General features: G+C 42.1%; 1 protein-coding gene across 3 annotated transcripts in view; it reads right to left on the bottom strand.

Moving 5' to 3' along the window:
• The window catches only part of RELN (reelin), a 314,867-nt gene that overhangs the window by 84,946 nt on the left and 214,621 nt on the right, over positions 1-15,300 (bottom strand). For all 3 annotated transcript variants that reach the window (XM_064142519.1, XM_064142520.1, XM_064142521.1), the window contains 3 exons: positions 9,594-9,786; positions 7,054-7,166; positions 991-1,128 (listed from right to left, as the gene is read on the bottom strand). In XM_064142519.1, coding sequence (XP_063998589.1) covers positions 991-1,128; positions 7,054-7,166; positions 9,594-9,786 — 444 coding nt within the window. The remainder of the gene's footprint in view (positions 1-990; positions 1,129-7,053; positions 7,167-9,593; positions 9,787-15,300) is intronic.

Here is a 15,300-nt window from a genome sequence, read left to right as displayed (position 1 = left end):
AGAGTCTATTTGACATTGACAAGTGCTTAAGGTGGTGCACCTTCAAATTTTATATGAAATAACAAATCATTCTAAGACTGGCATTTTGGATCCTGGAAACAAACTAAAACAATGGGGTAATGGATAAAAGCTCCATCATATTCCTACAAGAACCCCTGTGGCATCCAGGGAGTTTGAAACTGACAGGCAGTAGTTTGTACCCTTGTTATTGCACCTGGTTTGAGGTGTCTGCCCAGCAGCACTGAGCTTGTCCCTGGCACCCTCCTGACCCAGTGGAACAAATCCAGAACAGAGCTGTTCCCTGAGGTTCTTGTGCAAAGGGATGGAGTGGCCACCAGGACACCTGAAGCAGGGCAACCCTGTGCCACTGAAAACTCTTCCAGTGCCTGGGTCTGTGTGCTAGTTTGAAGCAGGGTAGAATGTTTTGGTGAGAAGAACTAGATCATAGGCTGTGAAAGGAAAACAATGGTGATGTCTACTCCCCTCAGTCTTGCTGAAGAAGAAGCGAAAACATTAGATAACACTCTCGCCATTTTGTCACTCTCTGCCTTGGGTTTCTGACTGAGCTGCATCTCCCTAACCTCACCTTCCACTCACCTTTGCTTCTTAAGCTCTTGGCTGAAAACCTCTATTCTTCCTTGGGACTGGGGTAAGGTTGAGAGGGGCAGGGGGAAGGTGCAGGGGTGGTTGAGAGCCCCTCCTGGGGACTCAGGTTTCTGGGAGGGGAGTTGTGTTTCTGTATTACCTTTTACCTTGTATATTTCTGTCTATAACTGTATATACTGTAAATATCTGCTTGTATATTGTGCTAGCTGTAAATAAATAGCTTCATTCATATTCCCAGAGTCAGCTGAGTCTATTTGGGTAACTTCTAAAGTGTGGGGGGTGGGGAACACCCAAACCATCACAGTCTGCCAAGGATATGAGCTCTTGGACAGAGAAATGACAAGACACCTGAGTCATCAGGAGGAACTGGAAGATGCTTTATACCTGCAGACACCGTGGTCGCACCAGCCGTGCCCGCTGCACATACTGGGACACTGCTGTCCGATGTAGATGTTGTCCAAGGCCCACTCGTCCTGGGCTGTGTAGTAGGTCTGACTCCAGCGGAAGCGTGTGGCACTGGACCTGAAACCAGCAGCAGTGCTTTAGGCTGGGGTTCTTTACAGAAGGGGAGGAAAAGAGACAGACTACAAAAAGCACAGCAAGTTGACATCACCACTGCAGCCCTGCCTGCTGATCTTGGAAACGAGCTTCCTAAATGGTGCCACTTGCTGCACAAAGCTACGGAATGGACCTGACTTAATGGCACTCCTGAGGGAAGCTGCAGAGATCTCACAGGCATCTTGTGCATTATGTGAAGATTAACTATTAGTGGATTTTCATTGAGTGCCATTCTGTGAAAATCACAGGAAGGTGAATCTAGGGTGTGACTTTGGGTTTTGTATTGTTGGTCACAGGCTGTAACCTGTCTAAAAAGCTTCTTCTGATATTTATTATTAAATATACACACCTATAAAATTGAAGTTCCTGAATGTGAGTGTCTCTCCCCTTCAAGTACTAGCTATTTCCACTCAACAACAGCTGAATGTTTTTTATGGGCTATGGAAGTTCCTTTTTGTCAAGATGATTCTAAATCAAATTTTGTTCACATCTCACTGGAGACATTGCAATTAGAAGTTCTTGACAAAGATCACATTTCACAGCACCTATTCTTTTCCTACCTTAAGAACAGCATGTTCACTGTGATGTGGCAAAGGGGTTGTGCTGGCTGTGTGGTGGGTCTGGGAAAAAAAAGGTGGTGGGGACAACATGGGCACTGAGGCTGGGTCACAGAGCTGTGGAGGGGATGGAGAGGAAAAGCAAGGCTGACTGCAAAGTAGTAAAAGACAGACTTGAAACTGAGACAGGTCCATGCCTGACCAACAGCTGACTAGGCAAGTGGAGGATGAGAAACAGAAGGCTCCTAACAAGAAGCTTCTTTCCAATTTGCTTCTGAGACATATGGCTACATTATGATGGCACGGTATATAATGCTGTTACTCTAATTTATGTTCAAAAGCTCTTCCCACCACCTCCAAAACGTTATGCAGAATAAGACAAATTAAAACACATATTGTGAAGGTGTCTTAGCCACCTGCTCACTTGTATGGAAATGGAAGAATGAATGGAAAAGCTAAAATGGACAGTTAGCTATTCTTCCACATATAGAAGCACACAGAGATTAGTTTAGTGCATGCTTGGAGAAAAACTGAAAATACCAAATTGGAATTTCTTTAAAAAAACAAATGAAGCAGCCCAAGGGCTTGATTTTTAATTGAAATTGCCCTCATTGTCTGCTTTAAGTATCTGCTTGATATTGCAAACACTCTAAGCACTTTTACAGCATGCAGTTAATCTTTGGGGCAGTGCTGCCGATTAAGCGCTCCCTCAGGACACAAAGTATTGATGGGATACATTACAAGAGCTATGAATTATCCATTAAAAGTGCACCGTGCCAGGAATGTGCACATGAAGGGCTTGCTAAGCTTGCACAGGCACAATGCACAGTCAATATCCACCACAATTATTTGCTGGTTAGAGCGCTCTAAAGCCAGCACATCCTCTCAGTGCTGCTGTTCATGTTTTCTGCAGTGCATCAACAACACCAGAGTGCCCTACTAGAGCCTGGATGCTCCTGATGTGACCCTGACTTGTGCTGGGCAAATTGACAATATTGAAACCAAAGAACGGGTCTAGAGCAAGCACTCACTCCACGATGTCCCAGCACAATAGAACTGTGTCATGTGGCTTGCCCAGGTGACAGGAGAGAGAGCATGATGGCTGGACTCCTCTGATCAGTGAAGGTGGGCTGTTAGAGGCACGGTGTGCAACTCTGTAGTCCAGGGGCATTTATGCCTAACTGGGGTGAGTGTGTGTGATGATTTACAGTGATTCACAAAAGGGTTAGAATCATAGAATCAACCAGGTTGGAAGAGACCTCCAAGATCATCCAGTCCAACCTATCACCCAGCCCTAACCAATCAACTAGACCATGGCACTAAGTGCCTCATCCAGTTGTAAAGCATTGGAACAGGCTGCCCAGAAAAGCAGTGGAGTCATCACACCTGCCCTACACAGGCAATGGGGTGAGTACACACATGGGTACACCTCCGTTCACAAGGGAGAACCACACCTGAAACCCCACCAAGAAGACTCTTGAGCAGTACTGTTCCAGGGCTGAGCCTAGACTACAAGGTGCAGAGCTGACACCAGGACTGGCAGCTCATGCTGGAGCTGGCACGGGTCTCACCTGGGCAAAATATTTTCCTGGAGAGGCTTAGCATCCCCCCTCCTGCTGCAAAGGGCTGCCAGACTCAGAGCCACATGCGGCTGGGCAGCTCCATCTCTCTCCCCCTCCCTGGGTCTCAGATATCGGGTGCATGTCAAGCTGAGGGTGAACTCAGCTCCACTTGTTACTTAGAATCTTTCCCAGATGAAGGCAGCCATGGCAGAAGATTTGTTTCCTCATTTAAGGGAGGGGAGGAAGGGAGGAGCCGCACTGCCGCTTGGAAATGAACCCGCGGCAGAAATCGAGGCATGTGCATCATGGGCTGGGCAGCAGGATGGCTCCCAGGGAGCCACAGCCTAGCAGGCAGGGTTTATTTTTAGCTGCAGACAGAAAGGCCTCCCCTGGGGACAGCTTCATTACTACGGGAATCCCACAGCCCCTGAGCTGCAGCAGGGTGAGGGATTGCCCTTTGCTTCCCAGCCAGCAGGGTGATCATGGGCTGTAGGCTTGAAGAGAAGCAATGTCTCTAAAAAGCTGGTCCTGTTCACTGTATTTGAAAGCTTTCCAAGGCTGCTCTGCACCTCAAGGTAGCAACGTCTTAAGAGGATTACGCTGTTAAAAATGGTAATCAACAACTTAAAAAAGCCATGTTAATTAACAAAAGAGAGTAAGGAGCTGAGTGTCAGCTGCACTCTCAGTGATAAAACACCAGTTATCTGCACACTTTGCAAAGGGGAAGTGCAGTACCGAGGAGTTATGGAAACAAAGCAAAATAACCCTCAGATTTCCTGGTGGGTTTTGTTTGGTTGGTTGGGTTTTTTTTTGTATTTGGTTTGTTGCTGTTTTAAAACGTTGTGCTACTGGAAAGCAATCTAGCCTTCTGCTGATACTGCATCTAGAGCCAGGCTGATGTCAAATAAAAGTCACTGTTGCATTGTGAAGCATTTTCCAGAAGCACATGGAAATCGTGTCCCAGGTGTATCACAAATGAAATTCTCTTCTTTCTCTTACACATTTCTTCAGATATCTGAGGTAAAATAAAATTATTTGTTTACTCTCCTGATATTAAGAACCTTAGCAAGCTAATGCAAAGTTGTAGGTCATGGAATATATTTGCTACCTCCTGAGTTGCCATAATTACATCTACCCAAATATCCTCAAACTCTCATTCAGTCATTAGGTGTTGATTTGTTTACGAAGTCAGCAATTGACAGCTGCTTGTATCTCATTAAGGCCTGTTCATATGTGAATGCCTCCCATAAAGCTGAAATTAATTTTCATCAGTTAGCAATGCTCAGTTCAAGTACAATACAACTTTGGCAACCAGGTGCATACATTTCATTTCTCCAATACGTGCCTCACTGTTGCAGCAGATTTCCTAACATCCCAAGTCTATGGTAGCACAGGGGCCTGGCACACTCCTGCTTACCAGATGTGGAATACAGATGTGCAGAAATGCCAGCATACTCAGAGAGTTTGGCCAGAGAAATAGATGCTGTTAGGAACAGGTTGCCAGCCACATGAGCAGCGTACCTCAGCCTGACGCTACCTGCACACTTGAGGTGCAAGCCCTCAGCAAGGAGCTATGCATGAGGGAAGAGAAGCTTCAGCAGTTGTAGCAGAGCTGTGCTATGGTGTGAGGGCATGCCAAGGCTATTAAGGGCCAGAGCAAGGCTAACGAAACCTCAAGCCCTAATCCTGAGTCCTTGCTTAGTTGGTTTGCTTCCCGAGCAGTTAGCACAGGGCAGGCTGAGTATTTGGCAACTTTTGCCTTGTAGGGGGATGGTCTCCAGAGCTCTCTTCCCCTCACTTCAGTTTTGGAAAGATAGAAGTCCTGCTCTCCTCCTCTAGGCTGTTTTTCCTGGCCATTATTCACGTTTTGTCCATTGGTGGTTGCTGCAGCTGAGTGTGGGTGGAGAAGGGAGAGGAGGAGGGGCACTGCCCCAGAGAAGAGTCCTATGGAGTGTATTTGCTGCCAGGTGCCTGGGATGATGCCCTCTGTGTGGCCACGCTGGCAGAGGAGCTCTTCACATCAATTGTTCACAAGTAACCCCCAGGCTTGTAAAAGCAGAAGCTTTTCCTCTTTTAGTAAGCATGCTGGAAAAGTAAAAAAATCCCCTTCTAATCTCAAGCCAGAGCAGCTCAGGACTGAGCCCTTGGTCTGCTTCTGGATGCTAGAAAGAAGGGAAAACAGAGGGAAGGTGGCTGAGATGCTCCTGCTGTGTCAGATTGCTTTTCGTGGGGAACATACAGCCTTCCTTCCTCCTCACCCTGACTGTGGCACAGCACAACCCAGCCACATTGAAAATGTGTTTTATGAAGAGCAGAGTAATGTTCAGTGGCAATTTGTCACTTAATTACAAACAAAACTCTGCTGACAGACAGGAATCCCTTCAGATACAAGACAGACTGTGAAATATTTTTTATTTATGTACAGCATAAAATAAGAAACCAGCTATTGTTTCATCATAACTTCTCCCCAGAGTCTCCTAAATTAAAATGGAATTATTTGCTTCTGTCATCTCATGTGCTCAGAAAGTTATTAGATCCTAAAGAACAAAAGACCCACAACATTGGTATTGTCATCACCTAGGCAGTGCCTAATAATAACTTCAGGTACAGTAGATATCTTAGAAACAAATTTAAATAGAACAGCCTAGTTTGGAGTAGAACTTGCAACATTGTAGACATGTTACAAATTCCTCAGTGCCTATGTGAGCCACAGATTTTATGTCTGCTGGCACATAACAGCAAGTAAGATTCAGTACATTGCAATCTAACTATAAAGCTGTGACTCATAGGCTTACTTGTGCTGTTTGGTGTTACCTGACCTGATACTGCTTTAAGAATTCAATATTTGCCCCAATCTTTTGTCTGGAAATAGGGAATTCTGAACATTGACTGTACAGCAGAAATGACAGCGTGTTGAAAGAGTATTGTGGTGGGGTGATTGACAAGAGCAGGTTGTGTTGAAGCCACGGAGAGTGCAGAAAAATGATGAAGGATAGGGAAATATAACAAAAACAACCTAGCTAACCCTCACTGCGATTGCTCTGATGGATTCAAGTCAAACACAAGTCAAGTCTAACTCTAAATAGAATAATTTAATTCTCAAATTAAGGAAGCCCTGAAGATTATTGTGATTTGTGATAACTTTTCAATGGCCTATTATAATAAAATATTAAAAATAACTAATGGAAGAAATCATCTAGTTAAAGAAATGAATGCGTTACAGCAGACAAAATAAGTTTGATTACATAAGATGAATAGGGCAGGGCTTTCTGATAGTTTTTGTTGCTGTTTCTTGCAGAAGAGAATGTTATTTTTGAAGACACACTATTAAAAGAAACAAGAGGTTAAAAATTCCCAGAAATGATTCATTAGCTATTGTTTATATAAGGCTTTGGTCCAGAGATATAAACTGTAAGGAATGTGCAAAATAAAAAAGTAACAATCCAAATAAACCCTTCCTTCAGTGGGGCACTTCCAGATCAACACCACTCTTTTGGAAAAGGTCTGAACGTTATTAGAAGAGTCACAGTGTGTATTAAAAACAATCCTAAACAATAGTTTCTGGTGACGTGACCAACATTTCACTCTCTAATTACGTAAAGAAGGCATTTTCTGCTCAACATGCACAACTAGCTCAGCCCTGGTACCCTGGCATCCCACCCACATGCTTGAGTACCATCTAGAGAACACTTCATTTTTGTCACAGCAATTTAAAAGTAGATTAATTATCAGGAACCCCTGATAATTAGAAAGAAGAGAGAACCACTCACCAAGTCTTTTGTGGTAGAAGGACAGTGATTCTCCTCCACTGAGTGAATTGGCTGGAGTGGTAGATACTTGCTGATGTGAACTCTTGGCAGCTTGGCATACTGGGAAGACATTCCTTGAAGAAAAACATTTCAGAAGCAGATTTAATGTTGAGGAAGAATTTGGAACAGAAGCAGAGGTTAAACATTCACAGAACCAGGACTTGCTGGGATTCAGATACTGGACTGGAAGACTGAGAAACAAAAAGAATCCTGGGATGATGCAGAGAAACTTCTTAGGAAACTACTAGTAGTACAGTTAGGGATGGGAGAAAGCCCTGTGACTCATTTACAGACTTTAGCATTAGTGACCAGCAATGTTTTGGTTTTCTCCATGAGAATGTCTAGCTCATTTATTTCTTACCTGTCTCACCCCAGCATCTACTGCTGACTATAAAGTCTACAAGTCCACTGTTGAATAAGTCTGTCACAGGTAGCTGCAGACCATTATATCAGTCATTTTAGAGACCTTCTTTTGAGTCCTTGCCTGGGATTCTTGCTGCCAACCATCATCAGCAGAGAAAGACACACAAGAGCACCCAACCACAGCCTACTGCACTTGACTTACCATGCTGAATTCCCTTCAACACCTATAGCAAGTGGTGTCAATTCCCTCTTACTGCTTCTATGATTCCACCTGCATTTAACTCGGTTTTCTAGAGAGGTATGGTCCCCAAATGTTATTTTCAGAAAAACTGATCATGTTAACATCCTTTTAATATCAAAAACAAATGAAGTTCACTATCCTAGCTTCTATTTTCCAGGCCTGCCCTTCCCATGTTACTCCATTTTTCTCCAATATGCCATTCCCTTATTTATGTATTGTCAGAACAGGACCCAAAGCTTTTATGCCGTGGTTTTGAAGAGGTATTAAGAAAGTGCTTGAATGTCATTACTGGTCTGTCTGTTCTATTCTAGTTACCCATTCAGAGTCCCTTCTGCTGTTAATGTCACAGCAGGGTTCGTCCTGACTGTCCTCACCTCTCTGAGAACATTTTGCTGTTCACTGCTGTGCTTATCCTCATCTGGGGTGTCAGACAAGAGAGGGACCTTTGGGACAGATACCTGTCCATGCAAGTAGATAACTTTGCTCTGAAACTAATAATGAGGCAGTGATTTCCTACAGTATTTAAATCAACTAAGACAATTTATATAATGAAATTATACAGCTACATATTAGATATGAAGACAGGCAGAAAATATTATTTTATAGATGAATTCACTGCTCACATAATCTAGAGTATTACATGAAGATCTGACAGCTTATTCTGTTTTGGTTTGCTTTCAGTAGATTTTCTAAAGGCTTAGTTTCCTTTCTTGCAATTTTCAAACATTTTTCTTTGATTTATCTCCCACACAAGATCTTACAAAACAGGATCTGATCAGTGCTTGTGAAGCAAAGAAAACTTTCAAACATTTTAATTAATTAGTGTTTTGTGTACTTGCCAGATTACATTCTTGAAATAGACTACAAATAGCCTTCTCTATTACTTTTTCATCACAGCAACATGGGTGGTGTGAAAAAAACTATTTGGCTGCAGGTTCTTCTCTCTGAACTCAGCTTCACTGAGAAAGGAAAGCAGCTCTAAAATCTGAAGGCAACTGATCTTCCATTGGTGACAAGGACAAACCTCAAACACCCACTGTTCTTGAACATCATGAAGATGCCTGCTAACTATAAAAAACACGAAGGATGAGGGACTTTCAGTTATTGCCACTTTACCCTGCCCACCCAGGTAAATGTGGTGAAACCTGGCAAAAGGGAACAGGACAATGCTTTCGTTTTTCAAAGAGGATGTGAGACAGGATGTTTAGATCCCACCGGGGACCTACAGAGCAGGCAGTGAGAAGGCACCAGGACAAGTTTCCTCTGAGCCTGCTTGGAGGCAGCTGAAGGATTCTGGTTAGTTAACCCTGAGGCCAGGTGAAAGTCCAGCTTGCCATGTAAGAGGGAAAACCAAAGCAGAAATGACGGCGAAATGAGCTGTTCACAGATGTGCTGAGGCCGGGCTGAGCCACAAGGGGAAAGAGCAGCCAACGCTGCCATTTGCACTTCTAGCAGAGATGGTCATTACAGCCCTGGACTGTGTTTGACCCAGGGATGGGGGATGGAGGGCTCTGCATCACAATCCCCTGAAGGAAAGTGCCTTCCATTTATGAAATGGCTGCCCACAAGGGCAGAAAAATATCTATCCACTTAAATTCCAGGAAACTGTAGATGCACTTTGCTTTGAAAAACAAAGCAATAACACAGGAAAGATCTTGGCTACTACTCTGCAGCTCTAACTATGCCCTGACTCTTTCCTCAGCCTTGGCCCATTGCTGTCACAATTTCACCTTTCAGGCTCTCAGACACCTTCATTCCAAACATCCTGAAGAACAGTTTAAGCATCTCTTGCAATCATCATGATGGATTCCAACTCTGAATTTCCTTGTTCAGTACCATCAGATCATCTTTGACCATGCAGAGCTTAGAAGTCCAAGGCCCTTGCTGCCAGCCTCACCTCCTGAACAAGATGCCACGTGAGGCCGTGGTTGGTAGAGTAGTCCAGCTTCACCTGGTTGTCCATGTGAGGAGTAAATGCCTGGCCACAGCCCATCACGAGGTTGAACTGTATCATGTAGGAAGCGCCGATCTGCATAGACTGGGTCTCTACGTAGCGCATGCTGGAAGCTAACTTTGAATCTCCTGTAAAACTAAGAAGCAAGGAAAGAATCAGGATCCGTCCCCAGAGCAATTCAGAAAGGAACACTGTGAGTGGTTCTGGGTTAAATACAGTGATGCTTCTTTGTTTATTCTTTAGGCTGGCACATGTGATGTAACCACACACGGAAGCATCTTTCTGCTGTTACTTCTGCAAATTCCAAGAGAGGCTTTGATGTGCCCCAGAGTGTGAAACTGAATTATTCTCTTCTTACTATATGCTCTTTGTATGAAGGACCAGGTTAGGATCAAGAAAAGGATAATGTACAGAAAAAGCAAGATAAAGCAAGTTCATCCCCCAGGAGTTGCCACTGCCTAAGGTCGTGTCATAGTACTGGGTAATTCCACTCACACAGTAAAGCTATGCTGTATTTAGTTTAAAATATTCCTATTACATAGATTTGTCATTCCGTTGATTTTCAAGTGATTCTATACACACTGCATCCATTGACTTTTGATTGTGTTTTGGAATTCCTGTTGTCTGCCCTCAGCTTCTTTTCTTCAGGCTGTACTGATAGAAGAGTTATGTCATCCAGTGGGTAGGAGAAGATAATTTTGTCAGTAATAAGGTTTGGAAGGCAACCAGCCTCATACGCGGCACAAGGTACCCAGTTATCGTGCAGAGAGCGACACAATACACACTTGGAAATTACAAGGGTATTTCAATTTAAATGCAGATTTTTCTTCTATGTGCTATTCAAAAGGGGAAAAAAACATAAAGTGTAAGAGAGGCATAAGGAGGAAGTAACAAAAACTTAAACACTGGATCCTGCATACCAGCCTTCAAACCAGAATGTTCTAAAGAGAGATCACACAGAGTCCAAGATGATCAGTCAGCATCTTTGCAAGCACTGTGGTCCTTTCAGCTTCAAAATTTTCTAAGACTATTCTCAAATGCAAACCACTTAGGACAGGGATTGTATCTTTTAAAATAAAATTACTGCAAATTATCATGCAAAAGTAAAAAGCTACATTCAGTACAGTGATGATGATGAGAATGAGTTCAGGTTGCCCTCATGGTTGAGTAAGCCACAGTTTATCATCTCAAATAAGAAATCCTAATCTTTCAATGTCATACAATAAAAACCCATTAGTTTCTACTCCTGTAAAAACTCAAGGTCACAACAAAGCCATTATAAGGTCTAGAAATATCAGTGTTACTCTGCACTCTTAATGAACTCTCACTGACCCACACTGTTTTCTGTAGTGTCCTTTCCAAAGCAGTTAAGCCATAAATGTCAGCATCCTGCCACAGAGCTGTAGAAGAAGTTACTGAAAGCTGACATTAGTTTTGTCATTGTCAAATTGCTATTACTTGGCACAAGTTAAGGCTCTTTTTTACTCTCTGATCTTGATTTCTGTGACTTTGTTTCCTAAAGGGTAATCCAGCTCATCTCACCATGTGGAACTATCCAGTCTACACTGATCAACACCAGAGATTGACCATGGACATTCCCTTCACTGGTGGGGTGCTTGCATGGACAAATGGACCAGAAGGCAGTAAGCTGCCTTGGAAAACTATTTCAGCTAGTTGCTCTTACAGTCAGTGTTATCAGTGCTGCTCTTCTCAGTGGGAAGGGTAATTTTAAGTTGAGCAGAGGATACAATGTGCACTCATCAGCAGGCCAGCCAGCACCTACTAAATTCATCTCAGAACAATTTGTTTGGATAATGTTTGATTTAATTTTCTCTGAAACTTGATCTGGTACTTTTCAAAATGACTGTTAAAGCTGACTTCATCTGACATAGTTATAATTTCTACAGTACAGCTTGATATTTCATGGATGATGAAGGAAATCAAAGGTTTACCAAAGTCCTCTTGGGAAATTTGTGCCAGTACAACCAGGCTCTTCAGGTATCACTCAACCATGTGCAGTGCAATCAGCTGAAAGTTATATGCAGCAGTGCTCTGGAAAATGATTTGGCATTGCACATGTAAGCCTGGGAACAACACATCACAGTTACCTAAAGCTCATCTGAACAGAATGAAGGAGTTGGAACTAAACGGTTTGATGAAGCATCTGCCAAAAAGCTGTCTTCTCCTAGGTGATGGAAGATAAGTAAAGGGCTGGTACTCAACATAGATGCAAAGAATCCAATGCTTCATCTTGTCTTTGTTTTCACACAAATCCTCTCTATTCCTATTACCACTATAAAACATTCAGGTCATGATTACAGTTTAGTATTCATTCTCATTTAATAACTTACCCACTGGATACTGTAGGCAGTGTATTAAGTAAGCATTGTTTTAAAGTAAAAACAGCTCTTTAAGATGAGTATTAAAGAAATGAGATAAAGGAAGCTAGTGATGAGATGAAGGCAATCTGTGATGCTCTGTAAAAAGCTCTTTTAAGGGAAGGAAATCACATTATGGGGCCACAAAGTCCTTTTTCACTCACAGATTGCCTTCAGCTGAACAAGGGTAGCATTAAAGGTGTGGCCTCCACCTCACTTGTGACCTCTTTACTGTCTAACTGTCCCAGGTACATGGTTATGCTCTTCTGCTGGAATATCAAATGCTTTTCTTGTTCTGGAAGCCACTGGAATGTGTTTCCAGATTTTGTAAAAGACAGAGTAATGTCCCTGGCATAACAATAATTAACTAAAAAGTCTTCAGAAATAACAAAGCAGAAGCTACATTTTTTTGTATAAATATGTAGCTGTGAGTTGGTTTCCAGCAAGTAGAAAATAATTAGACCTGCAGAGGCGCAGGAACACAATACCCATAGGTGCCCTCAGAACAATTGCTCACCCTCCAAGCACTACCAACTAATTGGTACTTCTGGGAATGATATCACAGCCAATGTCAGCCAGTCTACACTGCTCCAAACTGCTCTGGGATCCCCAGAATTACCAGGTTTGCAAGGGCAGTACTTTCAGGAATACTGAAAAGCCACACAGATGCAGCTGGTTTTGCCAAGCTGCACTGACATGCAGAGAATATTGACACAATGGCCAAATGCTCATCCAGCCCCAGCTTTGCTTCCCTCTAAGGCAAGAGATATTTGTGGCTTTTTACACCACATCACATCTACTTTGCTAAATAATTCCTACATGTATCAATGTAGTTTAACCGAGTTGATTACCTGAAGGAAATTTTCTGTATGAAACAGGGTAATAATTAATCTAAAAGGCAAAACATTTTGTAAACACAGATAAGCTATCAAGCTGATGTAAAGTAACTGTATCACATTGCTCCATGAGGAGAGTTCATCACAAGCCAGGTTTACAGACTTGCTCCAGGATGCTCTGGGAGCAGTGGGACACTCTATTGTCTCTTACCTTGAACCAAATCGTAACATAATTTAACTGAAGACAATTCATTTATGCAATGCTAATTTACTTGCATCCAGATGAATATTGAAAAAGAAAAGAAAAATAAGCTAGTGATTGTTAGTACCCTTATCAATACTGAAATGCATTTCAGCAAGTGGTTGTAAAGAGTCCTGTAACGGTCCAGAGGCATTTGGCTCAAAATCTTGCCTAGGTAGGAGCTGTTTTTAGAACTGAGAGAACAAAAGCAGAAGAGCAAGCATTCTGTTTTATAGGTGCTCTGGAGTCCATTCAGTGTACTCATTACAGTTTAAAATAAGTCTAAGAATCAATCTGAAAGCAAATGTTGACAACTAGACTCTAATAAAGTGGATGTCCCAAATACAGCCCGTTGTAAAACACTCAATACTCATCTTTGTTCAAAACCACGTCAGTGAGCTCAGATTTTCTAAATGAAGCCTGACACTGAAGAGAACCACATCCTCCTCCCACAAAAAGAAAAATCACCTTTCTTGCTCTTCCCCAGTTTTAAAGGCAAAAAATTCAGATGTGCAGATTCTGAGGCAGAAAGGGAGGCCTAATAGACAATTAAAGGCAATTCAGTGAAGATCACCCTGGGGATGGCACCCTGTAAAATGATTGATAGCATATTTACCATAGTTCTACTAATGAAAAAGCAGTTGTCAGACTTTTCTCAAGAGGATGGTGTCAGTGCTACTGCAAACTCTGCTCATAGAAAGTCATGAGTTCGAAAATGAGAACCAAATGGACTCACAGCTGGGAAAAGCCAACAATAATTAATTTAACTAGCAGCCATTTGTACAGACTTTGTGTAAGTTAAAAAATTTCCCTTGAGAGAAGCAAGGTCAGTGAAGGATAGAGTTCATGTCTTCCAGTGAGAATGAAAAATACAGAAATAGTAAGGAAATGTGGCAAAGGCTTTGATTCCTTATGGGATGCATGGAAAGTACAACGCTTCCACTATGACTGAGCACTACAAATCCCTGCCAATGTACGGGATGAAGAATTTGGTGTAGTGTTTATTATTTTGCTTTCGATTTAGCATCCTAGGAGGAAAACAAAGCAACCTCTGCTCTCTTAAATAACCTGTCCTCCTCCCCACAACAAACCAGCCTTACAAGAACAGAGGGAAAACAATGTCATTAAAGGGCTTTCATTCCAACCCCTTGATGAAGCAGACACAAAAAGATTTCAGCCCTAACATGTTGCTTCATTTTAATGAGCCCGGAGTACCTTCCTTGTCCTTATTAGAGTGGTTAATGGTGCTTCTACTGCCTCATTATCACCGCTAGAATACATTCGCTGTTGTTCCTACTGCTAAGCCAACTCCTTTTAGTTTGACAAACGATCAGAAAGTCAAATCAGATTGCTCAGAGATACTTGTTAATAAAATTCCAGCGGTGTTCCTAGGAGCATCCATGGGGACATTACGATTATTTATGTTTTCTCGAGGTTGTCTGTAATTACTGTGGCTGTGCTTTCTCCAAACAAACCTATCTGTGCCAATTAAAGCCATACCAGGTGTGTATGTTGTTGCACGAAACTGCTACTGGGTTTTAATCAAAACATGGAAATTTAATTGAGCTTCCTTTGTATTAATTCAAATGTTACACTCAGGTACTGCAGAATATAATTTCTGTGAAGCAGAGCAATATTTTACTAGAAAAGCTTATTTTTACACAACCCTAACTATTTTCTTTCTGTTTGTTTTTCACCTGTTTTTTCTTGCCCTTCCCCCCCCCCCCCCTCCTTTTGCTTTGGGACAGGTGATATTTTCTTACTTTTAACTCTAAGTATACAACATACTTTAAACATAACTAGATATATCATAATTCTGTAAATGACCCAACAAATATAATACCAGACAAAATAGCTACATATGGCTGATGTCAGTCCAGCAACACTCTGCTGCTTTTCTGTATAATCTAACAGCTACCTAAATATCACTTACAGAATAAATGCATTTACCAGACTACTTTATAACCTGTGTACCCTTATTAACCTGACTAGATTGTAAATTAAGACTATGAAAATTCTATAAATTGCTTCTATTAAGATATTCTTTAAATGTTTTGTGGAGAAATGATGTTACATTTAAAGTTCCCATCAAACATAAATCTCTGTGCAATGGGGTGTAAAAATTCACTGCTAACTGCAATTAGATTAGCAACTGTACTTTGTCCATAATGTGAGGATAAGACAAAATTATTCTG

This window comes from Pogoniulus pusillus, chromosome 4, assembly GCF_015220805.1.
Source record: "Pogoniulus pusillus isolate bPogPus1 chromosome 4, bPogPus1.pri, whole genome shotgun sequence".
Classification (NCBI taxonomy): domain Eukaryota; kingdom Metazoa; phylum Chordata; class Aves; order Piciformes; family Lybiidae; genus Pogoniulus; species Pogoniulus pusillus.
Note: the sequence above shows the minus strand (reverse complement) of the source record. Positions and strands in the feature narration are given on the sequence as shown.